Source organism: Drosophila virilis, chromosome X, assembly GCF_030788295.1.
Source record: "Drosophila virilis strain 15010-1051.87 chromosome X, Dvir_AGI_RSII-ME, whole genome shotgun sequence".
NCBI classification, from domain to species: domain Eukaryota; kingdom Metazoa; phylum Arthropoda; class Insecta; order Diptera; family Drosophilidae; genus Drosophila; species Drosophila virilis.
In genome coordinates this window covers 1068828-1082500 of record NC_091543.1, presented here as the reverse complement: position 1 = coordinate 1082500, position 13673 = coordinate 1068828, and the positions used below count along the sequence as shown (strand labels likewise).

The 13673-nt window shown below is 45.8% G+C and overlaps 4 protein-coding genes across 5 annotated transcripts in view; 2 read left to right on the top strand and 2 right to left on the bottom strand.

Moving 5' to 3' along the window:
* Positions 1-57, bottom strand: part of shi (dynamin-1 shibire) — a 24276-nt gene extending 24219 nt beyond the window's left edge. Inside the window, exon 1 of the mRNA XM_015169512.3 lies at positions 1-57. This exon is cut by the window's left edge and continues 70 nt beyond it. The gene's annotated coding sequence lies outside the window, so the exon portion shown is untranslated.
* Positions 58-465: 408 nt separating this feature from the next.
* On the top strand, positions 466-2983 carry Ubi-p5E (Ubiquitin-5E). Its single transcript, XM_002058241.4, has 2 exons — positions 466-620; positions 1430-2983. The coding sequence occupies exon 2, from the start codon at positions 1441-1443 to the stop codon at positions 2812-2814; it is 1374 nt and encodes a 457-aa protein (XP_002058277.1). The 5' UTR covers positions 466-620; positions 1430-1440; the 3' UTR covers positions 2815-2983.
* Positions 2984-3314: 331 nt separating this feature from the next.
* LOC6634508 (cytochrome b5) lies at positions 3315-5196 on the top strand. 2 transcript variants are annotated; one of them, XM_015169617.3, is made up of 4 exons: positions 3315-3543; positions 3597-3685; positions 3770-3838; positions 4754-4914. In XM_015169617.3, exons 1-4 carry the CDS (start codon positions 3436-3438, stop codon positions 4854-4856), a joined length of 369 nt encoding a protein of 122 aa, XP_015025103.1. In that variant the 5' UTR covers positions 3315-3435; the 3' UTR covers positions 4857-4914. The 2 variants fall into 2 exon arrangements, with proteins under 2 accessions (XP_015025103.1, XP_002058278.1); XM_002058242.4 differs by lacking the exon at positions 4754-4914 and adding an exon at positions 4969-5196 and having other exon boundaries at positions 3319-3543.
* Positions 5197-5616: 420 nt separating this feature from the next.
* On the bottom strand, positions 5617-13536 carry Spt6 (transcription elongation factor Spt6). Its single transcript, XM_002058243.4, has 6 exons — positions 13382-13536; positions 13182-13266; positions 12343-12569; positions 12162-12281; positions 11938-12092; positions 5617-10814 (listed from the first exon to the last, which is right to left on the bottom strand). Exons 1-6 carry the CDS (start codon positions 13418-13420, stop codon positions 5825-5827), a joined length of 5616 nt encoding a protein of 1871 aa, XP_002058279.1. The 5' UTR covers positions 13421-13536; the 3' UTR covers positions 5617-5824.
* Between the last annotated feature and the right edge of the window lie 137 nt (positions 13537-13673).

Sequence of the window (13673 nt, the reverse complement as noted above, 5' to 3'; positions counted from 1 at the left end):
TGGCTGCACGTTATCGATAGGGGTGCCAGGGAAGATCATAAATGCAATCGCGCACTTTCCAATATCGGCTGGAATAAACATTTAATAATTTATCCAAAGACTTAATATTGCTAATATTGTTACTAGAATGGCCATAATTGTTGTATCGATATTTAGATGGCTTTCAGCGCCATTATATCAAGTTATTAATGAGCTTGTTTTTGATGTATTCACAAAATGAACAATTGTTCTGATTATTCGATTTGTGAACTTTTATTTGACTTATTAGAATATTCTTTAATATTTGATTAACATTATGCGGTTTATACATATCGGCATTTTGAACATTGCCTTCGCGCATAACAGAACCAAGCGAGCTAACATAACTAATTTTCGCGACTGGCAACACTTCTTTCGATAGCACAAGTCACTAACAGAATTAAGAAAATCGATTCGCATTCTCATTCGAAACTCTGTTATGAACTATATTTTTCTTGCAGTGGCAACGTTTCAAACACAAGTATTTCAGTGTTCAGCCAAAGCAGACGTGTCTAAGTGCATTTAGTGCAACAACAAAGTGAAAGAAAAAAAATCAATTTAAAACTTAATTAAAATAATAGTGAATTTGATAATATAAAAAGGTATGTATATAACTATTATAAAACGTTATAGGAATTTCCGTAAATTTCAAGTCACAACTGAGAAATTATAACTTCATTTGAGACAAAGAAAATTTGTGCATGTAACACACACGCACACATACGCACATATATGCGTATGCACACTAGCAAAATAATTACAAGTCGAAAATATGTCTTAAATAAAGCTATTTTGCTTTTTCTTTTTACCAACGCAACGAAATAAAATTGGTTGGCCATGAATGTGTTCAATGTACATTTTCTATAAATGCATATGCATATATATATATGTATGTACAACTACTGCGTACTTGCATACGCCATTTTATTGTCTACACACTTCAAAATGGCGTCGAACAAAGAACAAGTGCAGCTGACGTATACACACACACATGCACGCATACATACATACATCTTTGTGGGGGTTATTGAAAATAATTAGTCATTCTTTGAAGTGACTGCAAAGTTGTGAAATTCAAAGTACGAACCAAATGCAAGCTTAACTTAAGTTGTAGTTATGCATACATACAATTGTGTCTATACTTGTTATCAGCTAACTATTTTAGTGTGCGCAGGCGTTTGTTCCGTTTTACAAAACTAGGTCACGACGCAGAAAAAAAAACTTGCTGCGCACTTTCTTTTGAGGGTAGCAAAGAAAGAAAAAAAAAAAAAAAAAGAAGCAGCGCTTACTCGTATAGTGCAGGGTTGCATGCGTCAGTGTGACCTCATATTTGGCATTTAATCGATTTGTCACTCTATACCTGAATACACACAAATACATATTTCCATTTTGGTTTTTGAAATTTTCTTAGGAACAGGAAATATGCAGATCTTCGTCAAGACCTTGACTGGCAAGACCATCACCTTGGAGGTGGAGCCATCCGATACCATTGAGAATGTTAAGGCCAAGATCCAGGACAAGGAGGGTATTCCCCCAGATCAGCAGCGTTTGATCTTCGCCGGAAAGCAGCTGGAGGATGGACGTACTTTGTCCGACTACAACATCCAGAAGGAGTCCACTTTGCACTTGGTGCTCCGTCTGCGTGGTGGCATGCAGATCTTCGTCAAGACCTTGACTGGCAAGACCATCACCTTGGAGGTGGAGCCATCCGATACCATTGAGAATGTTAAGGCCAAGATCCAGGACAAGGAGGGCATTCCCCCAGATCAGCAGCGTTTGATCTTCGCTGGCAAGCAGTTGGAGGATGGACGCACCTTGTCCGACTACAACATCCAGAAGGAGTCGACCCTTCATCTGGTTCTCCGTCTGCGTGGTGGCATGCAGATCTTCGTCAAGACCTTGACTGGCAAGACTATCACCTTGGAGGTGGAGCCATCCGATACCATTGAGAATGTTAAGGCCAAGATCCAGGACAAGGAGGGTATTCCCCCAGATCAGCAGCGTTTGATCTTCGCTGGCAAGCAGTTGGAGGATGGACGCACCTTGTCCGACTACAACATCCAGAAGGAGTCGACCCTTCATCTGGTTCTCCGTCTGCGTGGTGGCATGCAGATCTTCGTCAAGACCTTGACTGGCAAGACCATCACCTTGGAGGTGGAGCCATCCGATACCATTGAGAATGTTAAGGCCAAGATCCAGGACAAGGAGGGTATTCCCCCAGATCAGCAGCGTTTGATCTTCGCCGGCAAGCAGCTGGAGGATGGACGTACTTTGTCCGACTACAACATCCAGAAGGAGTCCACTTTGCACTTGGTGCTCCGTCTGCGTGGTGGCATGCAGATCTTCGTCAAGACCTTGACTGGCAAGACCATCACCTTGGAGGTGGAGCCATCCGATACCATTGAGAATGTTAAGGCCAAGATCCAGGACAAGGAGGGCATTCCCCCAGATCAGCAGCGTTTGATCTTCGCCGGCAAGCAGCTGGAGGATGGACGTACTTTGTCCGACTACAACATCCAGAAGGAGTCGACCCTTCATCTGGTTCTCCGTCTGCGTGGTGGCATGCAGATCTTCGTCAAGACCTTGACTGGCAAGACCATCACCTTGGAGGTGGAGCCATCCGATACCATTGAGAATGTTAAGGCCAAGATCCAGGACAAGGAGGGTATTCCCCCAGATCAGCAGCGTTTGATCTTCGCCGGCAAGCAGCTGGAGGATGGACGTACTTTGTCCGACTACAACATTCAGAAGGAGTCCACTTTGCACTTGGTTCTGCGTCTGCGTGGCGGTTACTAGATTTGAACACTATTAAAAGAAGTCAATATATAAATCTTTCAAATAACTAAATGTACTCAAATAGACAACATAAATGTATTCCCTGTAGTTCATGTTAATTGGCAGTAAATTATGGTCAAAATTCCAAAATATTTAAATATTCAATAAAGTTCTTCGTGCGCGTTCAAAATTTGTTTATTTTTGTAGACAATTCTTGATGATTTTTAGGTATGTCGATTTTTGCAGGGTATGCGGCGGTCGTGTTCAATACGTTCGGGGTTCTGTTATGTCAGCAACAACAGACTGCAAACAAATTGCTGCATTATGATAACATACATTCTAACAGGCGTGTAACATTCGAAGTATTTTCTGCAGTTATGTTAACCAGCAGCTATTAACAGCAACAAACGCAAACGGTCACATACATAGGTCAGCTAGCAACATGTACTCAAACAAAGTATCGATATGAACGAGTCGGCTCAATAATCGATATATTGACGTGCTGCCATCACTGACAACAGCTGTTGTCGAAGTTAAATTCACAAACACTTCACACACGCACACGACTTAGTGCACAGGAAAATTTTGATATATATTTGTTTTGTAATTTTGTAGTAAATTTGGTGTTGCGTAGTGTGCAGAATGAGCAAGGAAATCAGCTTGGCCGAGGTGAAGAAGCACAACAAACCCAACGATTTGTGGGTGATAATCGAGGACAAAGTCTACGATCTGACCAAGTTTCTGAAAGAAGTGAGTGGCAAATAAGCCAAAAATCAAATAATTTAAAAATTAATTGCTTACAGCATCCTGGCGGCGAGGATTCACTCAAATCTGTGGCTGGTCGTGATGGCACCAAGGAGTTCATCGATGTGGGCCACAGCCAGGAGGCGCGGTAAGCTTTCAAGATAACAGCAGCTGTTAAATATCTCCGCCCCCTCTCACTCGTTACGTCTCTCTCTCACTCTGTCTCTTTCAGTCAGATTATGAAGAAGTTTCTTATTGGCAATTTGGCGGCCAGCGATATTAAAAAGAAGAAGCCCGTCGGGTAAGTTTGGCGATTAACAGGAAAATTGAAACAATCAACAGAAGAAATTGGCGTCCGTTTTGTGGCAAACAGAGCGTGATATGATATTGTGTGCATGCAACAGCATGATCATCAAGAACATCATCATGAGCAACAACATTATCGAATTAACCCGCACGCGCATACATTCTAAAAGGCATGCCCGAGTCAGCTGCAACTGGAACCGGTTTCCAATTAGAGCGCGATCAGCAACAGAATCCAATTGAATCCATTTGAATTAACAGTTCGTCCTTAACCTAGCATAATTCTCGTATACTCTGCATGCTGATTTGCTAATCGGGTATATATCTATATATATTCTATTTGCAAGCTTCAAATTCTTCGCCAGCACCAAAGTGAAATTCTACAAAAGCTGATCAACCACTCAATTCAGCATGTAAATTTATAATAATTTGTGAAATCGAAATTAAATGTGCACATTAACACAGGCACACGCACACAAACGCACCAATATACATTTAGGCATCATGTATGTAGATAACATTTATGTTACAGCTCGTGTTGACAGACTCTGTTAGCCTGCCTAACAGCGCAATTTCACCTGCAAAGGTGAAAAACGGGCGAATGTTCTGTTATTTCAAATGCACTCACAGAGCAAGCGAGAGTTTTAATTTGATGTTATCCATTATATTAAAGTGAAAAATAGACGGAAAGCTCTGCCGTCAAATTGACTGCATTTCCAATGCTTTGAGCGTGTGTGTGTGTGTGTGTGTGTGTATATGTATATATGTATGTATTAGTGGCTGCATCTTATCAATGCTCGACATCTAGCACGAAGCACATCATGCCAGCACGACACCTCTCTCGCTCTCTGTCGCTCTCTCTCTCTCACTCTCTGATCAGTTTTTATTTTGATATTCTTTTTGGTTTAATTAGTGCCACGCCCACTGCCAATGCCGATGCCACTGACAATGCGAATGCGAATGCTAGCGCCAGTTTTGAGACTGCCACGCCCAAACAATGTTGCATCTTGCATTAATCCAAATCGAACACAATCTCCCCCCACCCCTCTACTAATATTGCCCCGTTATCTTTTATGATGTATATATGTATACTATATATGATTATGTGCTTTGTTTTTGTCGCAACAGTTGCCGGGAAATCGGACTGGCCGTGGGCGGCATTCTGCTGGGCGTGGCCCTCATCTATGCCTTCAAGTATGCAACGGCCAAGAAATAGTTGTGCAGCAGGATTCGAACCGGCAACCACTCAACTTCATTCCGTGCGATGCGTTTGATAAGCTAAAAAAAAAAATAGTTTAAAAAACAGTCTTTTTGATATTGTAATTTTGTAAAGAACATTGATATTAAACCTGTAAACTCGCAAATAGAACAATTCTTATAAAAACAGAAGCAAATTAAATGTGTTATTATTTTTGATTTTCTGTCCCGCTCTCACATTCAAAGGGCGCGCCACCAGCTGCATAGATATTTATCAGCTATCTCTTTCTAATTCAAAAAAGGCCCTTTTTGGGAAATTTGTTAAAAGGAAATTTTTAGGGCATTTCTCTTGCAGGATATGCTTGCAAGCGCAGCGTTGCCAGCTCTCGGCCAGAATTGACTGTTAAGTGTAAGATAGCAAATGTTATGTTAACATGAAAGCAGAATGTTACGTTAATTTAATGGGAAAATGTTATGTCAACATGAAAGGAGAATGTTACGTTAATTTAAAATGGAAAATGTTATTTTAACATGAAATAAGCATGTTATATTGAACATAACAGACAAATGTTATGGGAATTTAAATTTATCTTTTTGTTGTGTATTTATTTTATTAATGCTTTTTAATGCTTAGGGTTTGCGTTGAGTTTCCGTTTGCTTAACTTGTGAGTGTACAGAGTAATATACTTATTACTTATGTATATATATATATATATATAATTAAATCCAGATCAATACACACACACAGACACACACACACACAGACACAGACACACAATTCCGAGTCCTAATTCTCATCGTAGAGGGGCGTCGAGTCGCCCAGGTTCATGGAGTGCGGCGATGTGTTTGTGCGCGGCGTGCTACGCACCGACGACTTGGATGAGGAGGAGACGCCGCCGCCGCCGCCGCCGCCCGTGCCCAAGGCAATGCCAGCACGACTGGCGCTGCTCGTATGATATTCATTTGTGGGCGTGGAGCCGGCGCCGCCATAGCCAGCGCTGGGCAAGCTCAGGCCCAGGCTCATGGCCAGGCCCAGTTGTTGTCCTTGCTGTTGCTGTGCATGTTGTTGTTGTTGCTGGGTTTGATGTTGGGGCTTGCGACGCGCCCAGGAATCATTGGCCAGCTGCCAGTCGAGGTTCTCTTTGGCACGTTGCTGTAGATGCTGCTGCTGCTGGTGCTGCTGCTGCTGGTGATGATGTGAATGTGCATGTGGATGTGGATGTGGGTGCGCATGATGCTGGTGCGAATGTGGCTGCTGATAGAGGCTGGCGCTGTTGTAGGCATTGCCGCCTCCGGCCATGTCGTAGAAGCGTGGCGTGCCGCCGTAATGATGCCCCCGGCTGCTGCTCGACTGTGAACTGGGGCTGGGCACGTTGTGGCCATAGCGTGGCGTTTGTGTTGCATGCGGCGTATAGGGCGTCATGAACGGTGTCTGGCCGCTCGGCGTATACGGCGTATTGATGTGCGCGCCAAATGTTGGCGTGCTGCCGCTACCGTAATGTCCGATTCCGGCGGCATTTATGGGCATGCCGGCGGCGCCGCCAATGGAATGCGTTACGGAGTAGGCGCTCGAGGTGCGCATATCGCTGCTGCTGATGCCGCTGCGCGGTGTGCCGCCCGAGATGCTGCCCGAGCTGCTGAATGCGCCACCGCCACCAGCTCCCCCCAAGGAGCTAAGTGAAGCTGAGGGCGGCGGTCGCATCATGTTTGTTGGCGTATTGCTGGCGGGCGTGGCACTGGCTGACATGCTGGACATGCCCGCAGTCGGATCGAGCCAGTGCTCCTTGAACCAGCGCAATAGACTGCTGACGGTATCAAAGATTTGGCCACGAAACCGATAACCCTCGGGCATAACGGTCACATACTCGTGCCGCACCTTTGTCTTGGGCAGGTACGAGAGCAGAAATTTGCCGGGCATGCTCTTCGAGGCGGTAAAAAAGTAGTGTATCTTCTTCGGATCACGGGCCTTCTCGTCGCGCAACAGCTGCTCCATGAAGTCGCGCTCATTAACATTCGCCGGCGCCGTATTGGGCTTATAGTATTTGTATTGAAGCAGTTCGCGTGCGGCCAGTGCCATGGGATTGATGTGTCGCGCGATGATCTCGTCAAGATCCTCGAACTCCTCGGTGCCAATCCATAGACTGCGGCCCAGACTGTACTCATTCTCTTTGCCCTCCTCGCGCACATCGATGTGCTGGAAAATATCATCGGCCACTTTCCAGGTGGCCGTCAAATGATCCTTGGACTTGCTGCTCGGACGCAGCGCCACCTCGCCCTGATCCGCCTCGGCCAGCATGGCAATTACCTCCGCATACGATTTGTTAAAGAAACTCGGATGGGCAATAACGCGTCGCGCATAGGTTTTGCGTTTCATTGCCTTCGCCTTGGCATCTGTCACCTTGCGATTGTCCAGCTCCTCGGTGACAAAGTCATAGAAGGCATCGCGTCTCGGTCGCCATTCGTTGTTCACGTCCTTGAGGTCGGCCGACTTGGAGCTGCAGTCGACGGAGAAGCGATCGATATCGATCTTAATGATGCGCACATGTATCATCTGAGAGACACGGACACGCTCCTCCGGATTGCGTACCTGTTTGTCAGACAGATTCTTGATGTGTATAAAGCCGGGCAAACCATTCTCGAGCCGGACACGCACACCCGACGCCTGACCCGGACAATTGTTGTCATCGAAATGATTCCAAACATCGGACAATTCGGGAAAATCATCCTTATGACAGAACGGACACTGCCAGCTATCCGAATCGTCGATGCGCACCGGATTGGCATTGTCAAGCTGCTCGCCCTGCGGCCGGCGATATGTGAAGCCCGTGACCATGGCCGTAACACATTTGCCCACATAGAACGAATCGGGCGTCTCCTTGGTGAGCATATCGAAGAGCTCCTCGGCGCTGGGTTTCATATAGGCGGAACGATAATCCTTGTAGAGGCAGCTCAGCTCGTTGCGTATATCGTAGAGCGTGATGCTTTTGCTGCCGAAACCCTGACGTTCCAATTCGACGGCAAATGCATCCAGATCCAAGTCTTTGAGTCTTTCCGGTGATTCCAGTATCTCCTCGAGTGCCCCAGCCGGATTTGTCTCCTCGTCATCATACTCCATGGCATCGATGGCCATTTTGCGTGCCCATTCATAGGTCTCTGGATGCACACGCGATCCGTCCAGCACCTCAACATACGCCTCTGTGCTGTCGCCCAGCGAACTGGTATCGATCTTGATGAAGCCGCTGCAATTGATGAACACCTTCGGTCCCAGATGACAGACGGTCACCAACTGTGTGCGATTCTCTAGACGCTGATTGCTCTGCTTGAGCAGCTTGAGCAGCGCCTGACCCTTGCGCGGACCCAGACCGCAAATATACTGCAACAGATTGACCGTTCGCGAATTCTGCACCATCAGATTGATGTCGAGGCCGACCTCGCTGGTGCGATTGATGAACTCTAGGCTGAGCTGTTCGAGCAGCAGCTCGCGCGGCACACGCTCCTGCAGCGGATGATAGCGCAGGCAGAGTATCTCGTCGTCGGCATCGCACAATTGCGAATATTCCACCAGCGGATCCTGCATTTTGCGTGCCAGCGAAGCGGCCTGTTTGAGCAGCGGCGGATATTCTTTGAAATCGGATTCACCCTTCTTGGAATTGGCATAAATCTTGGCCAATTCGTTGTCAATGATCTCCACCTCGATGGGCGGAAATTGTTCGTTCGCCTCGAGATCCTTCAGTATCTCGCGTATGTCCGTCTGTATCATTTGTGCATCCCGCGACTCGGCGCCAATCACAATCACGTGCGGTTTCTTTAGTTTAATAAAATCGCACAGCTTGCGCAAATCGGCCAGCTTTTGGGCCTTCTCCTCGGCATTGTACGAGTTCTTGCGCTTCAGTATGCTCGGCAGCCGCAAATAGTCAGAGATGTCGCCCTCCGGGCTGGCAATTGCACAAAACGCAGCCACCGACTGATCCGGATCGTAGGCCAGGCCCATGGCACGAATGCCGCGCAACGTGCTCCACTCCTCGAAATTGTGATGCTGCGGCATCTCCGGCTTGTAGGGCGCCACCTTGAGCCATTTGTAGAGCTTGGCTATGCAGGAGCGCAGCACAAATTGTTGCGCCTCCTCGTGCAGTGTGGCGCGCAACTCCTTGATCAGATCGGGTATGACCCACTTCTTCAAGGCCAGCTGCACGCATTCGGCACGCAAAGCATTCCATTCAAGCACATTCTTGGCAAACTGATCCAGATGATAGAGCTGCGTCGCCTCGGTCACATAATCGCCGGGTGGGCCGTTCGCATTGGCATTACCCTCGAATTCGTCGAGAAATTTAATCTCCAGCAGCTTCTCCTCCTCGGCCATGAGCAGCTTAATGAACTGATCACCAAAGAGATCACCGACCGGTTTTTTGGCCACATATTTCATCGAATAGACTGGCGAATTCTCATCGATCAGCACCATGCCGTTCTTGGTGGGACGTATATTGAGCCGTGCCCTATCGAAGTACACCTCGCGCATGGTCTTGCGCAGGAGCGGCTCCTGCGCCAGCTGGCGTGCGACCACATATTTGGCAGCGTGCAGCACCTCGTCGACGGTCATGAAGCGCGGCGACAAATACTGCTTGGCCATCTCGGTGGGACTGAGACTCTCCTGGTTGACCTCGTTGCGCTGATAATTGTCGCGCAGATTCTCTGCAAATTGTTCGGGCGTTAGCCCAAAATGCTTGGCAAAGCCACAGATGCCCGCCTTGCGGAAGACCGCATAGGGACTGCTGTTGGGCGCCTGCTTGAGCTGCTCATCGGCGGCCAGTTCCAGCTCCTCAGCCTCGTCCAGGTCAACGCTATTGTCCGGCTTGTCGGGCACAAGCGTATCCGGGCCGTTTGTCTCGCCATCGCTGCCCGCACTGGCCGCAGCCTGACGGCGAGCACGTTGCTCGCGTTTCTCCTGCAGCTGTTTGCGTCGCAGCTCGGCCTGCATTTTGGGCAGCTCGTGCGAGTAGTTGAGCAGAAAGTACATGTGCACATCCTTGAGCTCCTCCATGGACTGGACATCGTTGAGACGCTCGAAATCGCTGTCCAACATTAGACGCACATCGTCCGGCAGCGGTTTGTCGGGATCGGCGCACAGGGTTTCCAGCTGAAATTGTCGCATCTTCTCGAACAGCTGCTTTAGCTTCTTTTTGCGCTCGTTGAGCTGGCACCAGCGCTCATCATAGTAGTAGACCTTCCACAGATCATCGATGTTCAGCTCGGGCTTTACGTACTCCTTGCGATAGAATGCTATAAAGGGCACCTCCAGCTGTTGATTGCGTATGAACTCCAATGTTTGTTTGATTTTATTGACAGCCGTCGGCGGTTTGCGCATCTTTTCGCGATTATCGGCCTTCTCCTGCTCGGAGACGGTCTGTTTGCAGAAGGCGAAACGATATATCCAATTGGCCTCGTCGTCCAGCTCGTGAGAGCCCTCCGGCACCGCTGTCACCGGCACCTGGCGCAGCTGCATGCGCTCCGGTATATCCGTTTTGCGTATCTCATTGTCCAAGTCGGTGAAATGGCCGCGCTTCAGTTCGCTCGGCTCGTATATGTCGAAGATTGTCTTTTTGATTGCCTTCTTTTTCGGTGATTTCTTCTTTTTAGCCGCACGAAAATCATCGCCGCCCAGCAGATCCTCATCGTATTCATCGCCCTCCGACTCCTCCTCGTACTCATCCTCCTCGGGCTTATAGAAATCATCATAGTCAAAGTCAACGCCAAATATATCCTGACCCTCCTGCAGTGAGCTGTGCGTTTGTGACGAGAAAACATTCAATCAATCAATCAAACGATGAATTACACAACTTTTATAATATTAGGTTTGTAATCCTATCAATTAGTCCTATTTTAATTCGCATATTCATTGACAAGCAAAACATTCAATCAATCAATCAATTAAGAATCAATCAAGCGATTAATATAAAGAGTGCCATCCCATCAATCAGTTCTCATGCAGTAATTTTTACTATATTCACTTTTATCGTTTATGTTGCACTCAAGTCAATCAATCAATCAATAATCCATCAAGCGCTAGTTTTCTAAAAACCAAACAAAGTGCAGCTAAACCCATTTGCTAAGCTCTGCAAACTGTTTGCATAATCGCATTGATTGATATATATAAGTAAGTCAATCATTTGTGTATTAAATCAATCAAATGATGCAAAACAAGATCTTTTGCATCAATTTAATGGGTATTGAATTCTATTGACGTAGCTGTATGTTATTTTATTTATATATAAAATATTCCTTGATAATCAAAGCCTTTGCTTAAGTCCATCAATCAATCAATCAATAGATAACCTATATATATATACCCTGCACCGATTGAAAGCTAATGATTGAAAGCCGGAAAGAATAGATAAACCAGCAAAATAATATTGAGTCATTATGCAATTAAAAAAAAGAAATAAACGCGTTTCGAAATCGATTTAAGCGATTTAGCAAAACGATAACAAATCGGAAATAGATTTGTTTTTAACTTTTAAGACAAAACGATTTCTGAATATGCGAAGATTTTCAAAGTTATGCAAAACATTTCGGCAAGTCGAATAAGCACAAATTGAGAATATTTAAATTGTTGTTAAACTTTTTGGATAAGCTCTATTCTTATAGACATCTCTTATTGGTTTTTGGGGAAATGTGAATTGGAAAATCTTTTAAGGTGATTTTTGGGTCCCTTAAAAAGTTTCTCACAATAGATTTTATTTGGGAATATAAGTTTCTTCAGAGAGAGTTGGGCAAGAGCTGGCGTCCTATACAGATCAGAGCGTATCAAATAAAGATGATTCACTAGAAGCTCGAACATAATCTACCTAGTTGCATGTGCTTAGTTGGCCAAGGATTTGAATCGCAGAGTTTGGCTGTACTTACGCATCTGTGAAGATGGGTCGACGCTTCTTTTTCTTCTCGGCAATGGGACGACCATTGTCGTCCACAATAAAATCATCGGCATCCGATTCGCTGTCCTCGTCATCGAAGGTGTCGGCCTCCCGGATGCTGCGCTCGCTGCGTCTCTCGATGCTTTGCTGTGTATCAGAGAGAATTATTCAAATAAATGTGGTTTAGTTTTAGGTATCCGGACAGCGTATGCTTACGTCATCGTTCTCATCGAATAGCTGCTCGGCGATTTGTTCGCGCGCTAGTCCCTCGTCCACGTGCTGCTCCTCGCCGTCGCTTTCGTTGTCGTGAATGCGTCGCAGGCGCTTGAAACGTTTCTATGCAAAAGAAAATGGGAAATAGTTTGGGGAGATCGGAACACTTTCGTATGGAACTTACGCGTCGTTCGACTTTAACGCCCAGATTCTCCTCGATCAGATCGTAATCGTCGTCCTCCAAACGATCGTCCAGATCATCGTCCTCATGCTTTTTACGCTTTTTGCCGCTGCCGCCATCCTCGTCGCCACCGCTGCCCGTGTCCGAATCATTCTCGCTGGCATCATCCTCCTCAATGGGATTGTCGTCAATTAGATCCTTGAGCTCCTCACGCAAACGTTCCTCATCATCTGCAGCAAGTTCGGAATGTTAATGTCTCAATTTAATATATATATATATACATAGAATAAATATTTGTAAGAAGCTGAAGAGACTTTTATTTCTGCAGCTCACAAATGAAAAATCAATAAATTGCATTGCGCCTCATTTTATAAATAAAACACGGCAAGTTTTCCGCACTTTGGAAGTTGCGCAAAAGAAAAGGGACTTGCTATTGATTAATTAAATATGCTTAATACACTATGCCGCAGCAAGCAGACGGAAGAGCAATGGAGACAGACGGGCGGGCCGGGCCGGGCCAGAGTAGCTCGCATGTAAGTGTATATATGCATTTTATATGTATGCGTTGCGCATTTTATGACGCAGTGCAAATACCCTTTGCAAAGGGTATACAAAAAAAACACACGCACATAACCTCAAAGTTGTAAACAAATGACAGACACCTGCCCTGGCCGGAAAACTAGCTTCGCAATTGTCCAGGCCCAGACAGACAGACAGACTGTGCGCATATGGAGCCCAGGGGCGGAAAATTGGGAATTTTGGGCGACGGGTTCATATGCATGAGAATTGTAGTTTTGGCGTATTATTTGTGGAATTGGGCGGGATTTATGTTGGATACGCACCTTCCTCTTCCTCGCTGCTGTCGGACACAGCGGCTTTAAGCTTTTTTAGTTTTTTCCGTTCGTGCACATCCAATTCTTCCTCATCCTGCAGGCGAAAAGAAAATGCAATACATATATATATACATATACACACACACGCGCCCCTACAATGGAGCGCGTATCGCATTTTGCGCGCTTGGAAAATGTGCATAGAGACATACCTCGGATTCAGCGGCTTCCGAGTCCAGAAATTCAGCCATTGTAATAAATTAAATAACTAAATTATATGCTAAAAACGAATTTAACTAAAATGAACACACAATAAACGTCGCTTGCAGTGTCACAATAAAAAAAAACGCAAAGATGAAGAAGCACAAATGTCAAAAACAGTGTGCAACAGTGTTGTTAAATGCATGCAGCTCTGTCAATGCGCTGAGGGTTGCATTTGATGCTATCGATATAAAAAAAAAAATGCCGTATACGATATGCAGTCGGGCATTTTACACATCCCTA